Raw genomic sequence first — 25,317 nt, 5'->3', positions numbered from 1 at the left:
GGCTGGTATATTTCACTGTGATGACTGTCCCCTCATAGTGGGAAAGAGAAAATGAACACCTCCCTTCACCTCCACTGTCAAAATTCTTAAATTTATTTTATTTTAAAATTATTTTGTACAATGAAAATGATGAATTTCGGTTTTTCAAATTACTTAATGGAGATTATCTAGTTGGAGGTATTATGATACCAGTTTTGTGGAAGAATATGCCCTGAATTCATCACATATTTGAAAAGGAAAAAGATACTATACTCCACTGCTGCCAGAATATTTCACTTGTGACCAAAAAAAAAAAAAAAAAACTCACCAAGCAAGGCTGGGCACAGTGGACCATGTCTGTAATTCCAGCACTTTGGGAGGCCAAGGTGGGTGGATTGCTTGAACCCAGGAGTTCGAGACCAGCCTGGACAACATGGTGAAACTCCATCTCTACAAAAAAATACAAAAAATTAGCCAGGTGTAGTGGCATATACCTATAGTCCCAGCTACTGGGGTGGCTGAGGAGGAAGGATCACTTGAGTCTGGAAGGTCAAGGCTGTAGGAGCGAGACCACATCTCAAAAAAACACAAAAAAACAAAAAACAAAAAAAACTTACCAATACCAACCACCTTCTAGCTTATCCAGCAAGTGGTGAAGGTGGGTGAAAACAAGGTGCACGCCCAGGTACACTCCTACACTGATGAAATCAAGAACTCTGACTGAGCTCCCCCCACTATGCTCCCCCATCCCTTACAAACTCCTCTGTACCCCACAAATCCCATGCTCAACATTGTCACTGTTCATGTATATCAGAATCATACCCATGTAAAGGTTGGGAATCCAATCTCTGGGACTAGGAGCACATTTTTAATTAAGAGCCTGTCTGAATTTGGAGCTATTACACACTGTAGCAATAAAATTAAACACTGTCACTCTCTGTTCTTTAATAGCTTACACATATCTCACATCCAAAGTCCCCAAACTAGAATTTTAAGAAATATCCCCTTAGTCTCTGGCTGTCAAATAATCTCTGCACAATTTTTCTCACTTCGTCTTCACTTCATAGACTATAACTATGCTTAAAGTGTTAGACTCAAATGGGCATATGTGGCCCATAAACATAAAAGAATACTTAGTGCATGCAAAAATGATTGCCTGTATCATGCAATCTTGCAAGAACTCGGGAAGGATGGAGCCTAGAGGAATTGACCCATAGGAAAGCCTCTTGGGAAGGTGTTCTTTCCAGAAAGAGGTGCCTTTAGAGATATGAATAATCAGACGCAGCCGATGGAGTGAGTGGAGGATACAGTGGAGCAGGTAGGTGAAAGCATCTCCCTTTTGTACCAACATGCCCCAGCCTCAAAGGATGATCTCTGAAGACAGAGATGTAGTGTACGGCCACACAGTGGTCTCAAAGTCTTGTTCCCAGACCGGCAGCATCAGCATCACCAGGAACTTAGAAACACAAATCTTCGGGCCCCATTCCAAATCACTGAATCAGAAACTCTGGGGTTGGGGTTCAACAACCTGTGTTTTGACAAAACCTCCAGGTGATTTGGACGCACCCTCAGGTTTGAGAACCACTAGGTTACAAAAAATGGGAATCTGAAAAGTGCGATCAGACATTTCTTCTCAGGCTGTAAGAATCAAAATCTCCCTTCCCACCCCAGTGTCCTCTCTGCTTGCTCCCTGTCTTCATTCCCTTACACTTGCCTCCTCTTCCGTCTCCTCCCTCATCACCCCTTCCGCCTCATCACACACCGGCGAACACCTGTACAGTGTTCAAAGAACTAGAAACCAGCCCCCATTTCTCCTTTTCTTGGAGAATGTATTTCATAATGTGTGCAAAGTGCGCAGGCAAGGGGCGGAATTGAAACAATACCTAATTAAAGAAGACAACACCACACGTTTATCACATTACACTGTTGTGTATTTACCCCTTGCCACTTTTGATGCATTTGCATATCATCTTTTATAATTCAATTCACTTGCTTAAATCATTTCTTTTATTTTTACTTATTTATTCAGAAGGAAAAGTTCATTTTGCAGATCACCGGGTCCTCCCAGTGGTGATCATCTGTAATTTCATACTCAAATTTTATTCTCGGAGCTCTAGGGTAATGGTATCTAAATCCTTAGACTATCACCTACTTGGTAGGAGCGTGAAATAGAAGCAAAGCAAGCATTTTATTTAAGAGAGATTGCATCAACATCCCAGCTGAAATTTCTTCAGATGTTGGCTTTGACTTCTTGCATTTATCAAACTCCGTATTCAGTCATCTGCTTCGTAGAGATGACAATCAGCAGGCTTCAGGCTCTGCTGGTCAGCTCAAAAATCAGCCAGGAATAAGCACAATAAAGAGACTATCAGAGAAACATCTTGTGATTCCTTTCCTCAATAACCTTGGGGTCTCTCCCTCAGGTTTCCATTTCTACCATGCTGCTTTTGAAGTTGTGCCTGTGCCAGGTAGCCATTTATCACAAGAAGTTTTAAATACAACGTTTTCCTTTCTCTCCATTCTGGAACATTCAATGGCTGCCTTGCCTCTGCTCTCCTGTGGCAGTCAGCACCGTCCTCTTCACCTCATGCTCACAGGACAGCCTCTGACATCGTGGCAGCTCTCCGAGCCACCCCTCCTTCCCCCCTTCACCTACCACCCTGCTCCTGCATCAGCTTACATCGTGTCACCTGTCGGAAGGCTCCAGCCAGGACTTGTGGCTTACTCTGCAATATCGCCCTCCAGGGACATAGGTGCCTGATCAACCTCAGGCTAACGGGCACCAAATGCCATTTCCACTTAGACAAGCACTTTGCTGCCAAAGATACTGGTGTCCTTCCAGTCTCCCACTCGGTCCCTTTGGCCTGGTCTTTGGCATTGGAAGGCTGTGCTGCCTGAGTCAATGCGGGCCCTCCCGTTGAAAGATTGCTGAAAGGTGGTTTCCAAGAACTGGTGTTCTCACATCACCCCATGGCTTAACTCTGCTGATTCAGGGAGAGTTCCCGCCTAGTAACAGACCTATAAACATCAGCACCGTTCACAGAATATGGCCACAAACAGATCAGATGAGGTTTTAAAGTTCATCCCCACCCCCTTGGCCTTCTCTGCTGAAAAGTCAGCAGAGGGCAGCCCACATTTCATTCATTTTGTTCTTCCTGAGCCATTGCCCAAGCAAAAAGAATAGCGTTTGCTTCCACTTCGGCACCTCCTTTATATAATAGGGTCTTTTTCGCTTCCCACATTGGTTGTTTTAAGATCAACATACACCTTTAAATTAATTGTTCTAATATGTGCTCCATGTTCCTTGCAAAGAAAAACTTAGTGAAGTCTTCGCTGGGTATATACGTGGATTCATAAAATTCTACTCTTGGAGACATACTATGAATAGGAGTACATCTCTGCAGGCTCATCTCAAGAGTAGCCCACTTAAACTAATTTGTGCTCAGGTAGCAAATGAAGACAAGGTTTATGAAACCGGATAGCTCCAAATTAGCTAGGGAATAAAATTAAAATTTGGGATTTCCTTGCAGGGCTCAGAGTGGAAAACTTACACAAGGCCATACTCTGTAAACAGCACAAGCTTTGGTGCCATAGAGACAGAAGTTCCCATCCCAACAACTGCCACCCACGTGTAACCTGGGAAGAGGCTTATTTCTGCTGAGCCGTAATATCTTCACATATAAATTGGGGTAATGCCACTAGGGTTGTCAGGATGATTCAGTGAGATGCTATATTGGAAATCTCTAAAACAGTCCTGAAAGCAGTGAGTATTCCACTAATAATGGATATTACTTCAGCAAAGGTTCGTAGAAGCTACAATCTTTCCAGCGAGTCATCGCAACAAGTCACTCCTATTTGTCCCCAAAGCTTAGGACACACAGTTCCTTCTGCCTAGAGCATGTCCCGTCTCTCCTCTCTGCCCTCACCTCCATCTCCTTCACCCAGCTACACCTTCCCCCAGAAGCCCTTACTATGCCCTGATTGTGCATTAAACTCCCACTGCCAGGACACCTAGAACTGATTGGTTTTCATGTATTTCCCCTACCAGGCCATCCCCAGTTCTCCCTCTGCCCATCTGCACTGGGCTCATGGTCTCCGTGAGGACTGGCCCTGACTACCTGTTCACTATTGTCTGCAGCCTCTGCTTGGCACATTGTGGGTTTTCAGTAAATACTGAATAAATAAATGAATGAATGACAACCATTAGAGGCTTCCAAAAGAAGAAAAACTAAAATTCAAGGAAAGTAAAAGGGAATTGCATTAATTATTCTTTATTCAACTATTTATTATGCATTAATAGTTGCATTCTTATAATTCCCTTTCATCCTCCTTGAATTACTTCTTCAAAAAAAATGAAATCTGTTCCCAAGAGTTCTAGCACTTTGTTCCCCTGACCCCTTGAATGTTGCACAAAATGTTACCTTAATTTCTTTCCAATATGCGATTACAAAATGTGTTTATTATGCTTTACATCTTCTAATTCTTAAATTGACTATCTATTAATCACAGAGATACTAAGGAATGAGGAAGCCCTTGGTAGAAAAGTGTTAATAATTTACCAGTTGCCAACTGTACTTTTACCTCTGCATGCCAGGTAGGTAGAAGCATTACTCATGTTTTTTAATCTAAGAATTTCCTACATTTTTATGGCCTGTCCTTTGGGCTTATTTATGATGGTTTGTGACAAAGAGACAACCTTTGCCATTAAGATTTATACTCTACTAACAAAGAAAACACAGAAGTAGATAAGAAGCCCAAATTAAACCATGGCACTAGATAAGAACACCCAAATTAAATAATGATACTAAAAAAATTTTTTTTTAATTCCACTGAAGGTAATTTAAAATTAAAACAAAGAGTATAGACATTGCAGACTATGGACAATGAGAATATAGAAATTTTCAAAACCTAAACTACAAAATCTAGCATTTGCCAAATAAGTCACTTTAAAAATTTTATACTTATATTTGTAGTGTCATGAAACAATACCCAGCTATTAAAATATTTTTAATGGCATGTTTTAATCTCATTCTTTTGTGCCTTTGTTTGAAAAATCAAGCAATATTTTTTGGTTTGGTAAAGTGTTCTTGGTTGGCAGAAGATATTCAGTATTTTTCTGTTTTTCCCATTAATACCATTTATCACAAAACTGACCTGGATATCTGTTATTGTTTTTAATAATCCCTTGAAATTCCTTGATAGTAAATGCCAATTGTAAAACTTGATTGGATTTCAGGAAAAGACAATTGCCTTAGAAACAAAGAAACACACAAAGAACACAGAGGAAAAAATCCTGCCTTTGAGCAGGATTTTTGAGAGTGAAAGCACTGCTCATGATAGAGACCAAAGGTTAGTTCAGTAGAATAAGCAGTCAACAGTGTATGCCCAGCAATCTAAATACTACGCAGCCATATGCGACCTGAGTAAACACAAACGTCCAGCTCAGGAATCCTTCAAAAAGGAGTTAATATGACCTCACAACTAATTGACGCTAACCAAGGCACCTAAGACACAACTATCCCGTTAATACTACAGTATAATTATACAGAACACTGTCTTTGATTTTGTGTGGAACTTCAAAGCAAAGCAAATACTGACACTGGACTTGCAGGTAATATCCTAGACTTAATTTCACATCACAGACTCAAACATGGTGATACCTGGGTGTAGAACTCATTCGCAAACCACTTCCAGGCTTCATAAAGAAGACAGAAGGGACTGGGTCCACACAAATACACACTAACACAAATGCCTATAATTTTTAAATTGTGCTGTCCCTGTATTCCTGCTAATACTTTTGCAAATCATTTACTTGCTCCATTCCCAACTGTATTTCGTGTTATCGCCTTATAATTTATATGTGCCTTAAAAGTACATATTGTTGACCATTTTTATTTTCTTCACCTACAGATTTCCACGAAAACTAAATTAAAATGAAGTAGGAAGAAGCACAGTCTATTAAATTTCTTTTAGTCTTATCAATAAGCTTACTTGTCTGATTTACTTATGGTTGACTTTAATTCTTTTATATCTACAACCCAAGGTCCCCAGCTTGTTTTCAAAGTTAATACCTGCAAATCTCTTCTTGTAGCTAAATTCCACTCAGTGGATGTGTTTTATTTCCAAATGATACTTAGAAATTATGTGTCTGTTCATGTGCAATGGTGCTACCTAAACAAATGAGACATGGTCTCTGTCTATAAAGACCAGGCATCCACTGAGAACGCCAAGCTCCTAGACTCTGAGGCCTTAACGAAAAAAATGGAACACTCCATTCTGTTATTGCTTCCTCAGCTTTTTTCTTCCACAATAGTGAGCTTCCTATTTGGCTGCAGATATGTTAGGAAGTTACCCAATGTCACCAATTCTTTATCCAAAAGAAAGGGAACAGAGTATGAATATGGAATGAAAAAAAACCTTTTTTCTAAATTCTGGTAGACAAAAATTGGTACAAATCAAAGAGGATATATCATTACATTCCGAGATAGAAGGTTTTAGTGCAATACTTCGTTTCCAAAGACAGTTGATACGGTTTAGGGAACAGAACTCTCATGGTTACCTGTGTGTAATTTTAAGCTGCAGAGAATCTCCTGCAGGTTGGGGCGTCTTCTATGGAGTGATAGCTATTCTGTAATAACCTATATTAAAACCTTGACAATCAGTAAGTCCATTCTATTGGAAATCCAGAAAGTTACTGAAAGAATTGGACCAAGGTTTTTAATAACAGAGTCTAGCTTGTCAAAAAGCCAGATAAAAAGGTGCGAAAATTCACAGTATAACTCCCTTAGATTGAAGTTAACAAATCAATTCCCAGTCTTTCAAAAAAAAAAAAAAAAAAAAGTAAGGTAGAAAAGGCCTACTCCAATTACATCTTTTGAAATTAAATTATTGTAAAATTGGATCTTAAAAGTATGGAGAAACTGCAGCAAAAAGACAAAAGAATAAAAGAATGAAGTGGATAATAGAATGAAGTGGAAAAGAGGGGCATGGTGTGTGTGTGGGGGTGTTAAACTTTGGGAGTGAATGCTATAAACAGAATAAAACAATGAATCCGGAACACTGCGTTTGACAGATTGGCACATAGAGAAAGATGAACTTTACAGAACTGTATGTTTAGTTTGGTCCTAATGCTGTCTTTGAAAGGATACCTTATGTATTCTACCTAAAAATAACTTAGTAATGATATTCAAATATTTTCTTAGCAGAGGAGCCATTTTTTCATTTGTTACCCCAAGGTTTCTGCTGCATTTCCAACTCTCAGGCTCCCAGAAACCTCTAGAGGCAGCTTTCGGGAACCTTGGAACTCTACTGACCAGTTCAAAAACCACTGTGGTATTAAATTCATGTTGTTCAAAGTCAACAGATACGCATATAACTGGAGTAGGGGAGAGTGTGTAGAACCTTCAAAATCATCTCAGTATACACACCCATATGTGATCTCTTAATGACTCGGGGCCTAGTCCTTGTTTTACCCTCTGTCTAGTCTTTTTGTTCCCTGAGGGAGCTTCACAAACTATCTCTAAGCTGTTGACTATAAATTTATGCACAGTGACTCAGCACTGACTCTTTCTCCCACACACTCTACACTCTACATGGTGGGAAGGTCTGTTGACTCTGGCAGCCAAACACATCTAGAACTGGCCACTTCTCGCCACCCCAATGCAGGCTGCCACCTCAGATTGCGACAGCCTCTCCCTGGTCTCATCTCTCCCCATTCTAGTCTCAAAATGACAGCCAGAGTGGTCCTTACATGAGGAAAGTTTCTTTCACTCCTCTACTCACAAAACCATTCAGAGATTCTCCATTCTACCAGAAGAAAAGCCAGAGCTCTTTCTGAGGCCTAAAGGTCATCCTGGACCCTGTGATAAGCCACCCAGATCCTCTTCAGGGTGACCTAACCCCTGCTGCTGGAGCTGGTCAATGTCTTCAGGACTGCCTCAGCTGAAGTCACCTCACCCAAGGTCACAGAGTCTTCCCAGGGGAGCCCATATCCAATGACTGGGCCACACGGGGTCATCAAGGCCCAGATGTATCTTCCTAATCAGGACAACTCCAGAGGCCACTCTCAGGCCAGTGCTCTGTGTGGGGGTCACCTCAGACTGTTACTGGGCCTGCATTGCAGTTCGACCTGTTTCTGTCCTACTTCCTTCCACTCCCTTCCATAGGTCTTCATTTCAACAGCACTCCCTAAAAAATGATCTGCTCACCCAACTCCCTCTCAGACTCTGTTTCTAGAGAACGCAGCCTGCAACACAGTCCTACGTGATCTAGCTCCTTGTAGCCTCTCTGAATACTTGCTCACTCTGCACCAACCTCTCCTGCTTGCTCTGTGCCAAACATATTGGCCTTTGATATTTCCAGAGGATTGACTGACTCCTTCCTCCAAATCCCTGCATGGTTGTTCCTTCTGCCTCCAACAACCTTCTCCAGACACCTGCACTGCTACCTCCTGTCAGCTTCATCTAAATATCATCTTCAAAACAAGCCTACCCTGACCTACTCACATAGGAAATACAAGTTTTAAAATGGAACAGGTCTCATTTTTTTTCTCATGTATTTGCTTATCTTTCTGGATATTTATTCCATTTTTGAAGGAATGACTTCACCTGCTTTTAAAAGCTTGAAAATTCTTGTTTTAAATCTATAAAGACAGTGCAGTGGTTAATACAGGATTTGGGCTTGTACAGACCTGGACTTGAATGTCCTAGCACTACCACTCTGCAGCTGTGTAGCCTGGGGACATCTCAGCCTCAGTTTCTTTATCTGTGAAGCAGGGATAGCATAGCTTCTACCTCTTAGAATGGTTATGACAATTAAATGACTTTATGTAAGTAACAGACTGTGAAAATGACAGAGATCCATGTAAATATTGGGAATTATTGAGAGATTGTTCTATGAACCACATGTACTAAAAAAATAAAATAAAATACACTGGAGTATATTTGTAGCCTGACTTACTGATCAGAGTCCTAGAAAATATTCTTTTCAATTATACTCAACCTGGAGTGGATCGAAAACTTTCAGCAAAGCAGAAAGGATTAATTCTAGAAAGGAAAGTATCACCCAGAGGGCACAGTAACAGCCTAAAAAATGTTACTGGGGACATGGCAGAGTAATTGCCAACCAGTGTCATCTAGGCAGTTACATAGTACAAAATCCTAATTCTTTGCTCTTTTTGCACTGACTTTAATTACTACAGACTTTATTCTACTCTAAGGAAATTCTACTCTAAGGAAAGTTTATGTGAAAAAAAAAATCATATTGTATTTCAAGTATCTAGATGTATATATGTTCATCAGAAGAGCTTTAAACTTTAAAACCAGCTATATGTCTGATTATCTGAGATCAGAGACCTAAATCTTTTCATACATATTTTTAACCCAAAGTGTTTATGCTTATTTCTGTTTTTGTGATACAAAATAATGATCGTTGGCTTAAAACAAAACAATAACTTCTCCAAAATCTCAACAATTTTTGCTTGTGTTCACTCATTTTTCATTGGACAGAATAAAATGTCCTCATCCATGACCTCAAATCCACAAGCTTGACTGATTTCAGAGGTTACATCAGAGGTCCACTCTGCCAGGCAGAGATGATAGACCACCTATAAGATAGCACTAATGGAAACCACAAAAGTCTGAGATTTACCATTACATTATGTATCTGCCTGTTCAGATTTATTTGCAGATTCTACTGTAGTCGATTTCCTTATTTCTAAAGAGAGAATCATAAGCTTATGTTTAAAAGAATTAATAACAAGTTTCACTGAAGAGATATCATTAAAAACTATCATTTTGTGATTATACGTTAAAAATAATAATTGCACCATTGATTCAAATAATAATAAATGGTGATGTAAGGAATAAGGACAGCAGACAATGACAGCACAGTGTGACTTTGCCAAGAGTTTCTATTACTGCATGAGTAGAAGCAGGCCTGTGTGCTGATGGAGACAAACTAGGAACAAATTACCCCCAATCCTACAGACTCACGTGCAGTATCTGGAAAAATTACCGCCTGGGGTGAGGCAAATATGGGAAACTGTCTTTTATTCTCATAGTGGTGTGTGTGTGTGTGTGCGCGTGTGTGCATCTGTGTGTGTATTTGCCCTTGGGAAACTCAATGGCACATAAGGTTATTCAGGGTTTTCTTTCAAGTGATTATTTGCTAAAAATTGCCTTAACCTTTCCACGTCCTCACTGAGGATGTCATACACTCCTCCGGTTTTTCTTCACAGCTTTATACAACTTAATATTCAGGCTAGGGAAACTGGAAATTTCCTCCAGGTCAAACAACTCCTTAAATCTATCTATAAATTTATTTTCCTTCTCCAACCTGAATTTCATGGCCCAGAGGATGATGGTGGTTTCTTTGCACAGATGGTCAAAGGTAATGAGGAGCTCTTCCAAGAAAGGATGAGCGTAGACCACATCTGCTGCCAAAATATAGTCAAAATTATTAGAAGACCTGGGGAAGTTTGTATCTAAAGCTACTCCCCAGGAGAGTTCTTTAACCTGAGGCAAATGCTTGCTTTTCATTTTGGTGTTTCGGGAAATATTATATTGCAGGTTTCCAAGTAATTCGGGTAAATCTGTGGCCGTCACATGAGCACCTGTGAAGCAAAGGACAGTAGAGAAAGTAACCCTCATGAGATAAGGTAGAACAATCAAGAGTTTCAAGCCAACATGCACTTGGCAATTCTACAAAATTGTTCATCCCCCCATACAACAAGACTCGTCAGTACCTATACACAGAAAGGGAATCCCATTCAAATGGATGCTAAAGCAGCTATATGCCTCTGTTAAAGAGAAAAAAAGACAGAGAGAGATCCATGGTACTTTTGCGCACCATTGCATTTTTTATGTTCTCCTGGTTTTTGTTCTGGTATGTTTTGCTGTTACTATTGTTTTTGTTTGCTGTTTATCTACTACATACTAGGAGAAAAATAATCAAGAGAAAGAGAAAGTCAAAATATTTGGCACCCTCATTGAAACAATGAGAAGTCATTGATGGAAGAATAGGTACCTCCCTAAAAGAATTCTGAGCCTCAGTCGTGTGAGACCAAGTGAGTGTATGTAACATCGGACATCCTATAGTTGAACAGCAAGTGCTCAAGTGAGAAGTGGAGGGAGGAAAGAAGGCCTTTCCATGGCATTCCCTGAAAAGTATGATGACATCCATGCTATGCCCAGGTTTTCAACTTGGCCCATCACAAGTGTAAATCTTCCCATCAAAAGATGCTAAAAACCTAGTCACAGCATGTGTATAGCGCTCATAAAGCTACTGCTTACAGAAGAAGATGTAAACAATTTCCAAGATAGAAGTGAATAATGATGGGTTTTTGAGGAAGAAATATGGCAGGAGCAAATTTGCAGAATTTGTAAAGTGACCAAATTTGCTACTGCTTTGAGCAGTAGCAAAGGCTGAAAATAAGATGCAAATAAATCTAAGATTGTCCAATTCTGCAGCATCAGAAAAGCACAGACCAGGTAAAGAACAAGAAAGCAGAAATGGAAGAGAAGCCTAGTTTAGCTCAGACAAATAAGAAGCTACTCCTCAGCAGCAATATCATGAGTCTCTTGGCATCAATTATATTTTGTGAAAACATTAAAATGGGAGGGAGATATGCCTATCATTGGTACACTCATGGAGATACAAGCCTTTACATTCTACTATGGGTGGGTCTATCATTTTCAACAAATCTTTTTTAAATCTCAGGGTAGGGAATACACCTTTGCCCATATTGAATGTAAACTCCCCCTAATATCTTTTTGCCTAGAGAGATAAACACTACCACTTTCAGCATACTGACTAATCAAAGTTTCTATCTTTTAATATTTGTTCCAAGTTAGACAAGTGGACTCAAGGGACCAGTTATTTTTAATAAAACCAATGACTCCCCGAAGCACAAATTCTGCTCCTAAGTCAGGCTTTCAGGTATAAATCGAATAGTGACTCTGACCTATCCTTACTAAATGGAATAGTGACTTTGGCAAACAATATCAGGATACAGCAACTTTAAAAAAAAATGTATTTGGGAAGACTCCAAGAGACTTATAAATACTCTTACAAAAACAAATTTGAAAGTTGTAAATTGCTAAATGTTCAATTCCTCTAAAGATTTTAAAGTGGCAGGTGTGCACTTCTGAAGATCAAGGAAATCAGGATGGATCTGGGTAGCACACATCAGAGAAGGAGCTACACTAAGGCAATGAGATAGATAACAATAGCAAAAAGACTGAACTGAAATAGGCTCAGGCATATATTAAAAACTATCACATGCTTAGTTGGAAAAGATGCTCGTGAGAGAACTCAGGGTAACAATAAAAAAGAATGGAGGTGGGTCAGGCACAGTGGCTCACGCCTGTAATCCCAGCACTTTGGGAGGCCCAGGCGGGTGGATCACCTGTGGTCAGGGGTTCGAAACCAGCCTGGCCAACATGACAAAACTCTCTCTCTACTAAAAATACAAAAAAATTAGCTGGGCGTGGTGGTGCATGTCTGTAGTCCCAGCTACTCAGGGAGGCTGAGGCAGGAGAACTACTTGAACCCAGGAGGCGGAGGTTGCAGGGAGTGGAGATCGCACCACTGCACTCCACCTGAGTGACAGAGAAAAAATAAAACAATGGAGATGAACTGAGAAAACAAAGTCAAGGACAAACACCTAAAAGTAGAAGCAGACGTGTGATTTTTATGTGATTTCTAATACTCTCTCCCTATTCTAACAGGTGCTTTTTCATAAAAGCATAGCACTTCAAAACTCAAAAAGAATCTACAACTCCGTGGGAACACTGAAATGGTGCTACAATTTAAAGTGCGTCTGAACCAGCAGCAACAGAATCTGCCTCTGCCTAGTATTTCACATTTCTCCTCTTGCAACCAGAATGCTTCCGTGCACCGCTTGGTTAGAACACCTCATCTGAGGCTTGTGACAGTATTCCACAAGAAGAATTAATACAACTTAATGCAGAAAACTATGAAAGAAACCGGTAAGGAGACTTTACAATCTGTAGTTTCTAGATGAAGCCCATTCACACAATTAAGGAGTCCCAGATAGGTGCAGGTCATAGTACACTGAATAGTAAAACAACTAATGATATTTGATCATCAAATTCTCTGACACTCCCTCTATTCAATCAGAAATATCTGCTTACCAAGTAAACTTGCCACAATGGAGACTAGTCCTGTTCCAGCTCCAATTTCAATCACGTTTTTGTCAACCATATTATACTGCTTTGCATTTGTTTCCAGGAAATAGCATAGAACAAGGGCCTATGAAAGTTAGAAAAAAGAAAACAGGGATGCTTGGCAAGTAATAACAGAAAGTAAAATTAAACTTTATTGGATAAATATGTCGCTAATGTTATGATATGTATACATGCATATATGAGTATGTGAGAGTACTCATGTGTGTACCTGTACATCACTCCAAGAAATGTCAACAAAAGTGCATCCTCTGAGAGGTTCAACATTTCTACTAGAAAAATTCCTTGGGGATTACTGAGAGGAAAAGAGAGAGAACTAAAACAGTGGAATTCAGTTGCTTAGGTTTGATCATTTTTAAAGGAAGCAACTTCTGATAATACTAGTCATTTCCAAGTAGTGTGTGGGATCGGGGCAGGTGGGGTGGTGAGTCCACTACTCTTCACGGGACAGTTGGTAAAGGATTGAGGGTCTTTGAGGACATTCTACATGTGAGACTCATAAAGATTTCATTGCAATTGTTTAACTCAAATGGAACTAATAAAAGGGGAAATGAAAGTGTTTACTGCTCTAAACTCTTCTTTTAAAAACTGAAGAAGTAAACACGCTGTATTAATCCTACAAATTTTAATAAAGTCAGAAATACAATTAATTGAGGCCCTGTGGCCAGGCACAGTGGCTCACACCTGTAATCCCAGCACTTTGGGAGGCCAAGGCAGGTGGATCATCTGAGGTCAGGAGTTCCAGACCAGCCTGGCCAACATGGTGAAACCCCATCTCTACTAAAAATACAAAAATTAGCCGGGCATGGTGGCAGGCGCCTGTAATCCCAGCTACTTGGGAGGCTGAGGCAGGAGAATCATTGGAACCTGGGAGGCGGATGTTGCAGTGAGCCGAGATCATGCCATTGCACTCCAGCCTCAGGAACAATTGTGAGACTTTGTCTGAAAAAAAAAACTGAGGTCCAGGGTGGTGGCTCACGCCTGTAATCCCAGCACCTCGGGAGGCGGAGGTGGACGAATTACTTGAGGCAAGGAGTTCGAAACCAGCCTGGCCAACATGGTGAAACCCCATTCCTACTAAAATTACAAAAATTAGCTTGGTGTGGTGGTGCACGCCTGTAGTTCCAGCTACTCAGGAGGCTGCAGCAGAAGAACAGTTTAAACCCAGGAGGCAGAGGTTGCAGTGAGCTGAGACCATGCCCCTGTACTCCAGTCTGGGTGACAGAGCAAGACTCTGTCTCAAAAAAAAAAAAAAGAAGAAGAAGAAGAAGAAAAAGAAAAAAAAATAGAATTATAGAGTTAATTGGGAGAAGTACTTTCCCAATCACATGATTTCTAAAACATAGTATTATTTGAGGTCACAAAGAAGGAATATGGAACCTGTTTTCTTCTTCCAAATAGAACATAATAATGAACAAAACTGGCTGGAAAAATAATTGGAATGTAACAAATTCTGTATGAAATTATACCGATGGCCAAACAACAGCACCATAACAATCCATGGCCTCAGTAATTCGAATCTCATGACCAATAAAATGAAAACTTTCCCAGGAAGTAGTTGTTATCGAAGTCGGAATAAAACATCTTGCCATGATCTCTGTGACCACCTGCTTGTCATCATAGTCTTCTCTGGTCTCTGAAAGGAAACGAAAAAGGTAATAGTTGTATAAGTAAATCCATGAAAAGAGAAAAGAACTTGACAGAAATACAGCATTTCTGCTTAGACTAAGGAGCTTTTGAATTGACTTTAGGTGAGAAATAATAAAGTAAACTATTTGAAAATGACTCATAATGTAAGCTAATATTGCCATTCATCAGGGTGGCAACATCTTTATTATTTTTATGGGAGCTGAAATCACCACTATCTACTTCTGCAGTGCTACACGCAACAAATAATAATTGATGCACTTTTTTAAAGCAATGTATTTTAAGAGCCACCAACCAGTTCACATAGATTAAGAGAAAGATTGGTGATGGAATATAAGAACCCACCTCTTCATATTGGCCACCCAGTGCAATCCTAGTTGTTCTGTGACCCAGGCATGGTGCTGAGTGATGGAATATAGTAGCTAGCCAAACAGATATGGTCCCTGCCCTTGGAAAAATTGGAAATTCACAGACACAAACACGTGGTATCTCATGGCATCCCTATGAAGAATTGTTGGATTGGATGAAAGTGCTTTTCCACAGTACTCCCAAGGCTCTTGGCTCTGGTGCCCACTTGGATAGACATTTCTAATAAATGGTGTGTTCTCAGCTTTGCCTTGATGAACAGTTTTGCCAATGGTTTGACTAACTGATGACATTACAAGTATTATAAAGTTTTCAGAATATATAAATGTGATGGCGACAACAAGTATAATAGAAAACTAAATGTGATGGAAAATTTCTTGAGTTATAACAATGAATTGGCCTTAACAATGTGAAATCTAACAAAGATAAGTCTAAAGACTGTATTCAGCCTGAGTTTAGCAGCACTGTGTAGGGGGTGGGTACATAGATACATTTACTTGGCCACAAGCTCAATATGAGTCAAAAGTTTAATATGACCATCAAAAAATCGGTGCACCTAGCCCATATGAAAAATATAATTTCCAAAATCAGGGAGGTAGAGGCTTTATTTTACAACAGTCAGATTATACTTGTACATCCAGTTAGGGAAGGCCCACTTTAGAGGGACACTGAGAAATCGTAGCAACCGAGAGGTCAGAAATCTTGAAACTCACCTTATAAGGACAGTTTTGGGGAGTTCAACACGTTCATCAAAAAGAAAAGGTCTGAGTGAACACAAGAGTTTTCAAAATTTGAAGGACTAGAAAATAGAGAGTTGGGGTGCGTGTGTGTGTGTGTGTGTATCCTGCTTAGAATACAAACAGAATCATGTACTCCTCAAAAGAACTCCAATTTAACCATACCCACAGGAAGGGCCCAGCCTACCACCCACCTCTACCACTACTGCAAACATTGACCCTTGACAGAGATGCAGGGGAAACAAAGAAATAGAAATTTGGTATTTTTCAGCAAAACCATCTCTTCTAATATTTTTCACTGTACTTCACCTTAAACAACTGTATGCACTCATATTCAGGAAGAGCTCTAAGAACCAAATAATATTGGTAACGTGTTTTATTTGAACTTTAACTTCTATTTCACTATATGCACTTGCCTTGCTAAGACTGGGGGTGCAGGGGGAGGGCAACACTTGCTGTGGAAGTTCTTTAGGGAAAAGTAGAGAACGTTAATTGCTTTCTTGACCTTTAACTGAATTTGTCCTCTTGGGCCTCCTTGCATACTACTTGTAAATGTAGCACTTCTATGACAAGTCACCTAAGGTATCAGGGATTAATAGATGTTACAGTACACTAAGTCCCAGGAGCATCTTCGAAAGTCCCAGTCTTTGATCTACAAACTTTGGCGGTGAATATTTACTGATACAACCTGACATCTTTGACTTTGCATGTTCTTTTAAAGGTTAGTTGGCCAGATTAGTGCTCCTGTCCTAACAACTACAGAGGAATAACAAATGAATTCCTAGCTTTTGACTGCGTCCTTCTGAATAGAGTTATTTCATTCTAAGAATGACCCCATCTTTACCTTCATATGGAAATGAGATTTAAAAATATATGAATATATTATAATTGAAAATTACTTACACTCCTAAAACAAAGAACCTTCAAAGAGATTTCATGAAATAAATATAACCACTACTAATTGCATATACACTTTAAAAAGAGCACAACTATATCACTCATAAATGGTAATGCAAAATTAGTTATACACCTAAGATGGTCATGTATCACAGAAAACATTATCAGGTTGAATAAAATTTAATTGATAATGCTTTATATTAATATTCTCTTTTGCATTTAAATATTATATGAATACTACAAGCATCCAACAAGTAACCTTCATAAATTAGCATAATTTATAGCATGAAACCCAAATAAACTAAACTTGGCTGCCTAAAATAATTTGTCTAAAGGGGGATATGCTCTTTGTAAGTACCATGCTGATAAAATCATAAAAAATTCTTTTAGAGGAATGATGATCAAAATGAAATTTCTTTACGACAAGAAAAAAAATAATAATTTGTCTAAAAGTGTAAAACTTTAAAAGCAAACATATACACATAAACACACAATTATTTCCATGTTAAAACATTGGTTGCTGTTTTCCAGTGTGAACTACTATTTAAAGATTTTGAAGTAATAGTTTTTTTCTTTTTTTGTTGTTGTCTTGTTTTTTGAGGGTTTTGTTTTGTTTTGTTTTTTGTTTTGTTTTGTTTTGACAGAGTCTGGCTCTGTCACCCAGACTGGAGTGTAGTGGCGCAATCCCAGCTCACTGCAACCTCCGCCTCCTGGGTTCAAGTGATTCTCGTGCCTCAGTCTCCTGAGTGGCTGGGTCAACAATCACACGCCACCACGCCTGGCTAATTTCTGTATTTTTTTAGTAGAGATGGGGTTTTACCATGTGGCCCAGGCTGGTCTCCAACTCCTGAGCTCAACTGATCCACCCACCTCAGCCTCCCAAAATGCTGGAATTACAGACGTGAGCCACCGCACCCAGCCTTGAGGTGATTGATAGTTTTAACGGTAATTCTTTATGTAAATCAAGAAATGTTTAATATTAAGCTCTAACAATAACACCACCCATTTCAAGGTTGATAATAAGAATCTCTAAACTAGAATCTAATGGAAAGAGCTGCCCTATGATAAAGGCATCCCTACAGCAGCCTTGTTGTCATAAAAAGGAAAAAATCTATGCTCCAAATAATTTACAAAGAACAGGCCCCTTAAACTGCATGCATATTTAGTTGTTGAATATGAGTCAAATATTGAGAAGATTGGTGAATTAGTAGATAGTCTGGTTTTTAATATTTGAAGAGTAATTCCTACAAAAATTAATAGCATTGTCATACAATGGAATTTTAATATACATTTCTGAAGAATAATTTTTCCACATATATTCTTTCCTCATTATCTAGCACTTTGCCCCCAGGACAAACAACAAAAACCAGATAATATTACCCAAGATTCTGTACATCAGCTTCCTTATATGAAAAGCAGAAAACTTCTGATAACTGTACCTTCAGATAAAAGCTATCTACTATAGTTTTAGAACATTATTTGATTGGTGAATTGAATATTAAAACACAAATATTAAAATAGATTGTAAATAAAGCATAGTCAAGACAGAGTATTGCAATTATGTTGCTATCTTGGGCTTATGTATTTTAATCCTTTTGATACAAAAAAAGTCTTAACATCATTTTCCTGCTATTCAGTCTTTGCTGATACTGAATAAAATCTACCAGGTGCTCTCGTTCTCCTGAGAATTAAAGGGGTTTCAAGTATAAAGTGAAAAGTAGCAAGATTCTGCTACATTATGAGGATGATTTTAAGAGGAAAATTCAACAATGAATTGACTTCAATTCTGGATTACAGCAAGCCTTCAAAAATAGAGGCTTTGTCTATATTATTCTCTTCTATAGTTTTAAGGTCAATAATAGCAATAATAAGTGGAAGGGCCAGATCACAGAAATGCATCCCCCCCACCAAAAAAAAAAAAAACTCTTTAATAGCTATGACAAGTGAATTCAAGCTTCCATTTGAGGGCTGTCATGAAAACCTGCCAGCAAAATTTAAAGTAAAATCCCCTCTACTAAATGAAAGAAACTGTCATTCAAATGAATCTTCTATTCAAAGATGAATGTCATGTGCTTCTTAGAAATGCCTACATATTTAAAAAAAAGAAGCTAAAGATATTTTCGGATTAGTAAATAGTCACAGGCTTAACTTAAAAGGTACAATTCTGAAAGCCTCAGCAATGCCAAGGTCTTGGACCCTTATGTTGAAACCAATTCCTGAGAAGATTCTACAAATATTCTCTGTCTGCTGGTCTTCTTAGTTTCAAGAATGTATAGAGGTTATAACTCTAATCAAGTAGACCATACAATGCTACATTTTGTCCTTACAAAAGAAAGAAAACGTATCTTTTATTGAGATTGCTCAGGATGCAAGTGGAAAAACAACATGAATTAGTTGTACTACAAGTTTGCTACTGGGATCATGGAAGGGACAGACAACGAAACAAATGTCAATAGCTTGATAAATGCTATACAACAAGTCTTTCTAAAATGCTATGGAAGCATGAGTGGTTGGTTGAATCAGGAGAAGTATCATAAAAGAGGAGATATTTAAGCCCAGGAGTTGTTAGAAGATCTATAGAGCGAGGGTACAAGGCTAGGGGTTTGGGCCAGAATCCCAAAAGATACAATTTCTGAAGCCATAATCCCCAGTGTTGAATCCTGAAAGATCAAAACCCCAAATACATAATTCTGATAAAAATAATTTTAAAAGTTCTTTAAAACATATTTACATTTTTAAAAGAGTTTAGAAACATAAAAATACAACAGAACACTTCGTGGGCTACTTTATGCAATAAAATTGGCAATAATAACATACACAATTTTGCAATCATAAGCACTCAGGTGTGCTACCCACAGTTACATGGGTATAACAGTTATAAGCAGACAAACTGTATTCATAAAGAAATCTCTTATATAGTTTGGTCACTTGAAATATCCTGATGACCAACCTAAGTCTTTTGATGAAACGGATCCAAACCTACAATGGAACTGGATGCAGTGGCTCACACCCGTAGTCCCTGCTACTCAGGAAGCTGAGGTGGAAGGATTGTTAGAGCCCAGCCTGGGCAACATAGTGAGACCCCCTTGCTGAAAAAATTAAAATTAAATACCACCAGTGGGTCACCACCACTTATACAGTCGCCTAAAGAGCTGAGATCTTGAAAAATGTTACCTTTCACAAATGCAGATGCAGAAAAAGGACATCCCTTTATTTATTGAGGAAGTTTTAAGGTTTTTACATATATACACAATGCTTACACACAAAGTCAGCGTTATTAAAATGCACTTTCATGGAGTCAAATTTGCAAAAAAAAATGCGTAAAACAAATTAGAACTCTCTAAAAGCTCATACAATTTATACCTCTAGTTTTGAAAATGTAAAGGTGAAACATACAGCATAATGAGTTGTAAAAAATAATGCTGATTTTAAATGGTGAGAAAAAAAAACTTTAAAAAAGGAAAAAGAAAAACAAAACCTTCCCAAAGAAACTAAAAAGAAAATTCAACATAGGAAAAAGTGTATTACAGGGATAAATTATGGGCTACCAACTTACAGGAGGTAGCCTGTAAGAGCTGGCCGACTTCCACGATCATTAACTCTATTCTGAAGTCTTGCATGGAGATGAGTAACTGTTTCTTTTCTTTTAGGTCATGGCTCTTCTTGAAGAATACATTCACATTGATTTTCTACATGAGGCTGCTCTTTTTGAAACTCTAATTTGATTCAATATACACTGACATGAGCATTTCCTATTAAATTTCCCATCTTCTGTGTCATGCTTCTTTGTTGTTTTGGGTACAGGGAAATCCATTGCTCATGCACTCATATACAGACCACATATCAGGCTGAAACAATACTGGTGATAAAACAGCAACATCACTGTGTGCTTTCTTATCCTACTGTGCACATAGTTATTTCAGAGTCAGTAACTTTGCTGGCTTCATCAGGAAAATTCAGCTGTAATTCATTAAGAGCTCCTAGAATTTCATCAGCTGAAAGGAATGCCAATGCAGACAAATAATGCATTTTGAACTGAAGTTTTCCGTGTTACCATATTCCACAGGCAATCCACTCACCTGAATTTTCTGGCAAATGTATTGGAGTGAATGAAAAAAGAAATTGTTGGTAACACCTTGAAATCCACCTTCAGAAGTTTTGATGGCACCTAATTCCAAATCTATCATTATGGTTTGGGAATTCAGTTAGATGTGAGGGAGTTTGTTCTTTGTTCTTTGTATTTCAAAGGGGATTTCAACATTCAGGATCATGGCATTTGGGATTGTGTCTTTAAGGATTATAATCAGCATTATGCAAGGTGTATGCTGGGGAACTATAGAAAATAAGCCTGAAGAAGTAGGTTGGGATTACATTTATGTGCAACACTGACCTTTGTTCTATAAGGTGAGGAGGAGTCAATAAAGATTATTAGAACAGGAATTGACATGATCAGATTTGATATTTAAGAACTACATCTGACACCAGTAGCTGAAGAACTGGTGACCTTACAAGCTAATTAGAAGAATTGGAACAATCTAGATGAAAAATGACAAGTGTCTAAATGAAGGCAGTAACCTTGGGTCAAGGAGGCAAGTATGAACTTGTGTGCCTTTGAAGCGGTGGTATGCCTCCCCTAGGGGCGACAATTGACATTCAAACTTGACATTCAAAGCTGAGTTTTGAAGACACCTGAAGTAGACTGGTATATTCAAGAGTATTTTTATTCAACATGTAGAAATTTATTAGTCTTATCTGGAAGTTAATTATTCATGTTACTTGTAAAATGTTTAACATGTGTTAATAAATTATTCTCACATTAGTAATTATATGTGCTATAGTACTCCAACTAGTATATTAAATATATTGCCTCAGACTGTAGTTTGATAGGTTTCTTAAAACAGTGATACAATTACATAAATTTCCATATATATTAATGCAATACTGTTTATAAAAGCAATATTACCCATTAATCCAATTCTGCAAAGATTTATGAAGATGCTCCCGAAAAATTTTAATGTGATACCTTGAGTAGAACATTATATTAAGTCCTGAAGGGAGTCAACTGAGTGATGATCAGAAATACAAGATCATTGCTAATGAGCAAACTGAAGTCAGCCAATAGGGTTATGTTACAGCTAATTCATTCATCCATTCACTCATTTATTAAGTACCTGGGCACTATGAATTAGAAGGCAGACCAAGTGCTGTATAACACAGGTTCAGTAAAAGTGCTATAACAGAGGCTTCAGTAGGCAACTCAAAAATAGAAAGTTCCACCTCTCAGAGAGCTCAGGAAAGACTTATCTGAGACTTCCTAATTATGAGTTTGTCAAATAAGAGAAGGGAAGACCTGTCATACACAGGAAATGACATGTGCAAAAGCCCACTGGCAAAAAGTCTCCTGACCAGTTCTCGAACTTTGGAAACCCTGAGAACCAGAATATAGGATAAATGAAGATAGTAGCACAAGGTAAAACACATTATGCCATGCTAAGAAGTCTTGATTTCATCCTATAAGAAACAACGAGGCACTGAAGAATTTTAAGCAGAAGACAAATGTGACAAGATGTGGATTTAAAAGATGACGCAGTGCAGGTTACAGTAGGAAAAAGAACTATAGGGTAAGGAAAGGGAGTTGGCCCGGAGTAAGACAGACAATTACAAGGCGGTTAACAGCAGTCAGGAGCAGAGATAATGAAGACCTGAATCAAGACAAGTGATGGTGGAAATGGAACAAGGGATAGGGAAACATATCAGGAATGTAAACTCAATGAGATGTAATGATGAAGGGTGTGAAGGAAAAGGAGAAGATCAGGATGATTCCAGGTTTCTGGGTAGCCTGGGGAGTGATGTTGCCATTGACTGAGATCGAAAATATAGGTGAAGGGGCAAACCTGCAAAGCAAAATTATTTTAAATACATACTACTCTGGGTGTGCCACTGAGATTAAGAGAACCTGCCACAAGGAGCAGAGTTGCCCAACACTGCCCACTGCTGCAGTTATGGCTCCTGGGAGAGCATGCTCCTCCTGGGGCTGCCTACTCAAGCCAGCCAGTTCCTGTTCCATATAGGACACCCCTCTAGTGGGCAACTCCTGCTCAAGGATTTTCATCAGCCCACCTGAGACTGACTCAGAATTGTGTTGCAATTGGAGACTCTTCATCCAATCTGTCTTCTCTCTCTCCTCTCACGGGCACTGGACCCACGTTGGGCTCAGAAGACCCTCCTTCCCTATTTCTGTTTCCTCCTTATCCTCCACAAACATTTCCCCAAGTAAATCCCTTACATGCTTAGCCCCATTTTGGCATCTATGTCTTGAAGGCCCTAAACTGACAAGAGGTAGTAAGTAGGATGCCAAGACGTGACAGACTTGAGGGTCATTGTGAGCCAGAATCGTTGAGCCTTGGGCAAGGATGAATCTGCCCCAAGGCTGCAGGTCCTCGGGTGACCCTACTGTTCTATAACAGATTGCTACATGTACTAACAGCTGGAGAGAGGCTGTTGGCATGAGGCAGGCAACATAGGATATTTAGAATAGTTAATGTGGGTAAGGTTTTAGACACTTTAGATTATAATATAGCCTTAGAAACAAATATAGAAGAATTATTAGCACCCACCATAGCCCTAATTTTAATCCGTATATAAATAAGTGACATCCTATAATTCTTGGATCTTCATGCCAGTGTTGAAATACGAGCACTGAGCTATGGGTTTGCTCCATCCTTTCCAAGCACAGGATTCTAAGTATAAAAGAGTTAGGGCAGGAAAAGTCCGTATCCTTCAGTGCTTGAGAACTGAGTGTTCCTCTACTTGGTGATGCCTTTCCAACCAAATGCCACCTGATCTGCTCCAAGGACACATCCTTAATCCCCTTAGCTCTCTGTGTGTGAACACATTTTTAATGCTTTAATTGGCTATATAATTACAGAGTGTGTTTGTTTGTGTTGTAAAACATTGTAATGCTAGTTCCGTCTCAACCTTACCTTGAACTTCTTCCATTTCCTTTGTAATTTGCCAAATTATCTTCTACACAGTTGAAACCAAGAATTGTTACTAATGGTAATGATAATGCTGTAATTTTATTCATAAACCACACAGAAATTGCATCTTCATTCAAATCATCTAAATTTCTCGGTTCTCTAAGTGATCAACTTAAATGGTTAGGTTTGCAAGAATCACTTGGTGAAACTATTTGTGTTTCAGCCAGGTAGGCTGCCAACACTGGGCATACACCCAGCTCTCTTGGCCTAAAGATGTGCTCCCCTAGGTAGAAGCCACCTGGAATGGCCAAAAACAGAAAAACCAGGACTATAGTGTTCAGAAAACATCTACAGTGTGTGCAGATAAGGAGAGAACAAAAGAAATCAAGATAGTTAGATTTGTATTACAACTGCTCTACAAAAATATGGTAATTTTTCTAGTCTGTCAAGAGTGTATGTCTGTACTTTTGATCTCAAGACAATAGGGACAGTTATATTACATAACTCATGCAAAGTCAAGCTTGATATTTAAGACTATATAAAAATGATGGTTCAATGTCAAATAACCACACTGATAGTAGAATTCAAACTTAATCTCCTTACATCCAGAGGTCAAATTACGTTATGTATTTGCCTCTGATTAATAGTTAGAGGAACCATAAACTCAGGCTATAGATGTTTGTATAGCCTAAATTCGCCTTTCATCCAAGTACTAGTAAAAACTTATAGTTTTTAGATAAAACTATTTTTATCTTTCTTACAAGCTTCTTATCTGAAATAAAATTTGCTTAGAAATCACATCAAACATTTAGTGTACCACTCTTGAGAAAAAAAGTATTCCTTATTTGAAGATCAAAAACTCTATACAAGCTTAGCAAGTCTATAAATCTAACACATTGTCAAAAGTATCTTTAACATATCAAGATCATGTTATAGTAATAGACATTAAACATTATTCAAGATGTTTGCAGGCTTGCAAATATAAACCAAGACATAATACACCATTGATAAAAGTCCCAGCTCCCTTTAAGACATTAATGAATATTGCAAAGGTGACACTTTATATTCTATTAGTTATTTGTTTTCTTAGAATTGGTAAGCTACATAAACATAAAATGATTTACCTTCTTGAGCTTCTGAATCCAACAAGTAATGAAATGATGGCTGATGACATATTGATGTTTTCTTCATTATTTCTTGAAAACTAGATAGACAATACATTAAAATATCAAATGGTAATAATTAATTCAAAATGTGAATGCAGTGCTTTTATATTTTCTTAATAAAGTTTAACTTCAAATACAGCAGACAAAATTATATTAAAATATCATACATTAACAAAGTGTGATTTAAGAAAGACCATCTAAACACCATCTAGAACAAATTAAAATGAGAACAAAAGGCTTCTGAGTCAGAAATTTTAAAAAGCTACTATAGAAAGAAAACATATTCTTCACCAGACTACCTCAGTTGTAACAAAGAAAGGCATCATCTTCATATTGATTA

General features: G+C 38.4%; 1 protein-coding gene across 1 annotated transcript in view; it reads right to left on the bottom strand.

The window, feature by feature from the left end:
- Positions 1 to 441: 441 nt before the first annotated feature.
- The window catches only part of LOC103214744 (putative methyltransferase-like protein 21E), a 29,757-nt gene continuing 4,881 nt past the window's right edge, over positions 442 to 25,317 (bottom strand). Inside the window, exons 2-5 of the mRNA XM_007960846.3 lie at positions 24,936 to 25,015; positions 14,654 to 14,820; positions 13,134 to 13,251; positions 442 to 10,591 (exon numbers count right to left, since the gene is read on the bottom strand). Of these exons, the coding sequence (XP_007959037.1) occupies positions 10,188 to 10,591; positions 13,134 to 13,251; positions 14,654 to 14,820; positions 24,936 to 25,002 (756 nt within the window). The 5' untranslated portion in view covers positions 25,003 to 25,015 and the 3' untranslated portion in view covers positions 442 to 10,187. The remainder of the gene's footprint in view (positions 10,592 to 13,133; positions 13,252 to 14,653; positions 14,821 to 24,935; positions 25,016 to 25,317) is intronic.

Source organism: Chlorocebus sabaeus, chromosome 3 (assembly GCF_047675955.1).
Source record: "Chlorocebus sabaeus isolate Y175 chromosome 3, mChlSab1.0.hap1, whole genome shotgun sequence".
Taxonomy (NCBI): Eukaryota; Metazoa; Chordata; class Mammalia; order Primates; family Cercopithecidae; genus Chlorocebus; species Chlorocebus sabaeus.
The sequence above is the reverse complement of the archived record's forward strand: the minus strand, read 5'-3'. Positions and strand labels throughout refer to the sequence as shown.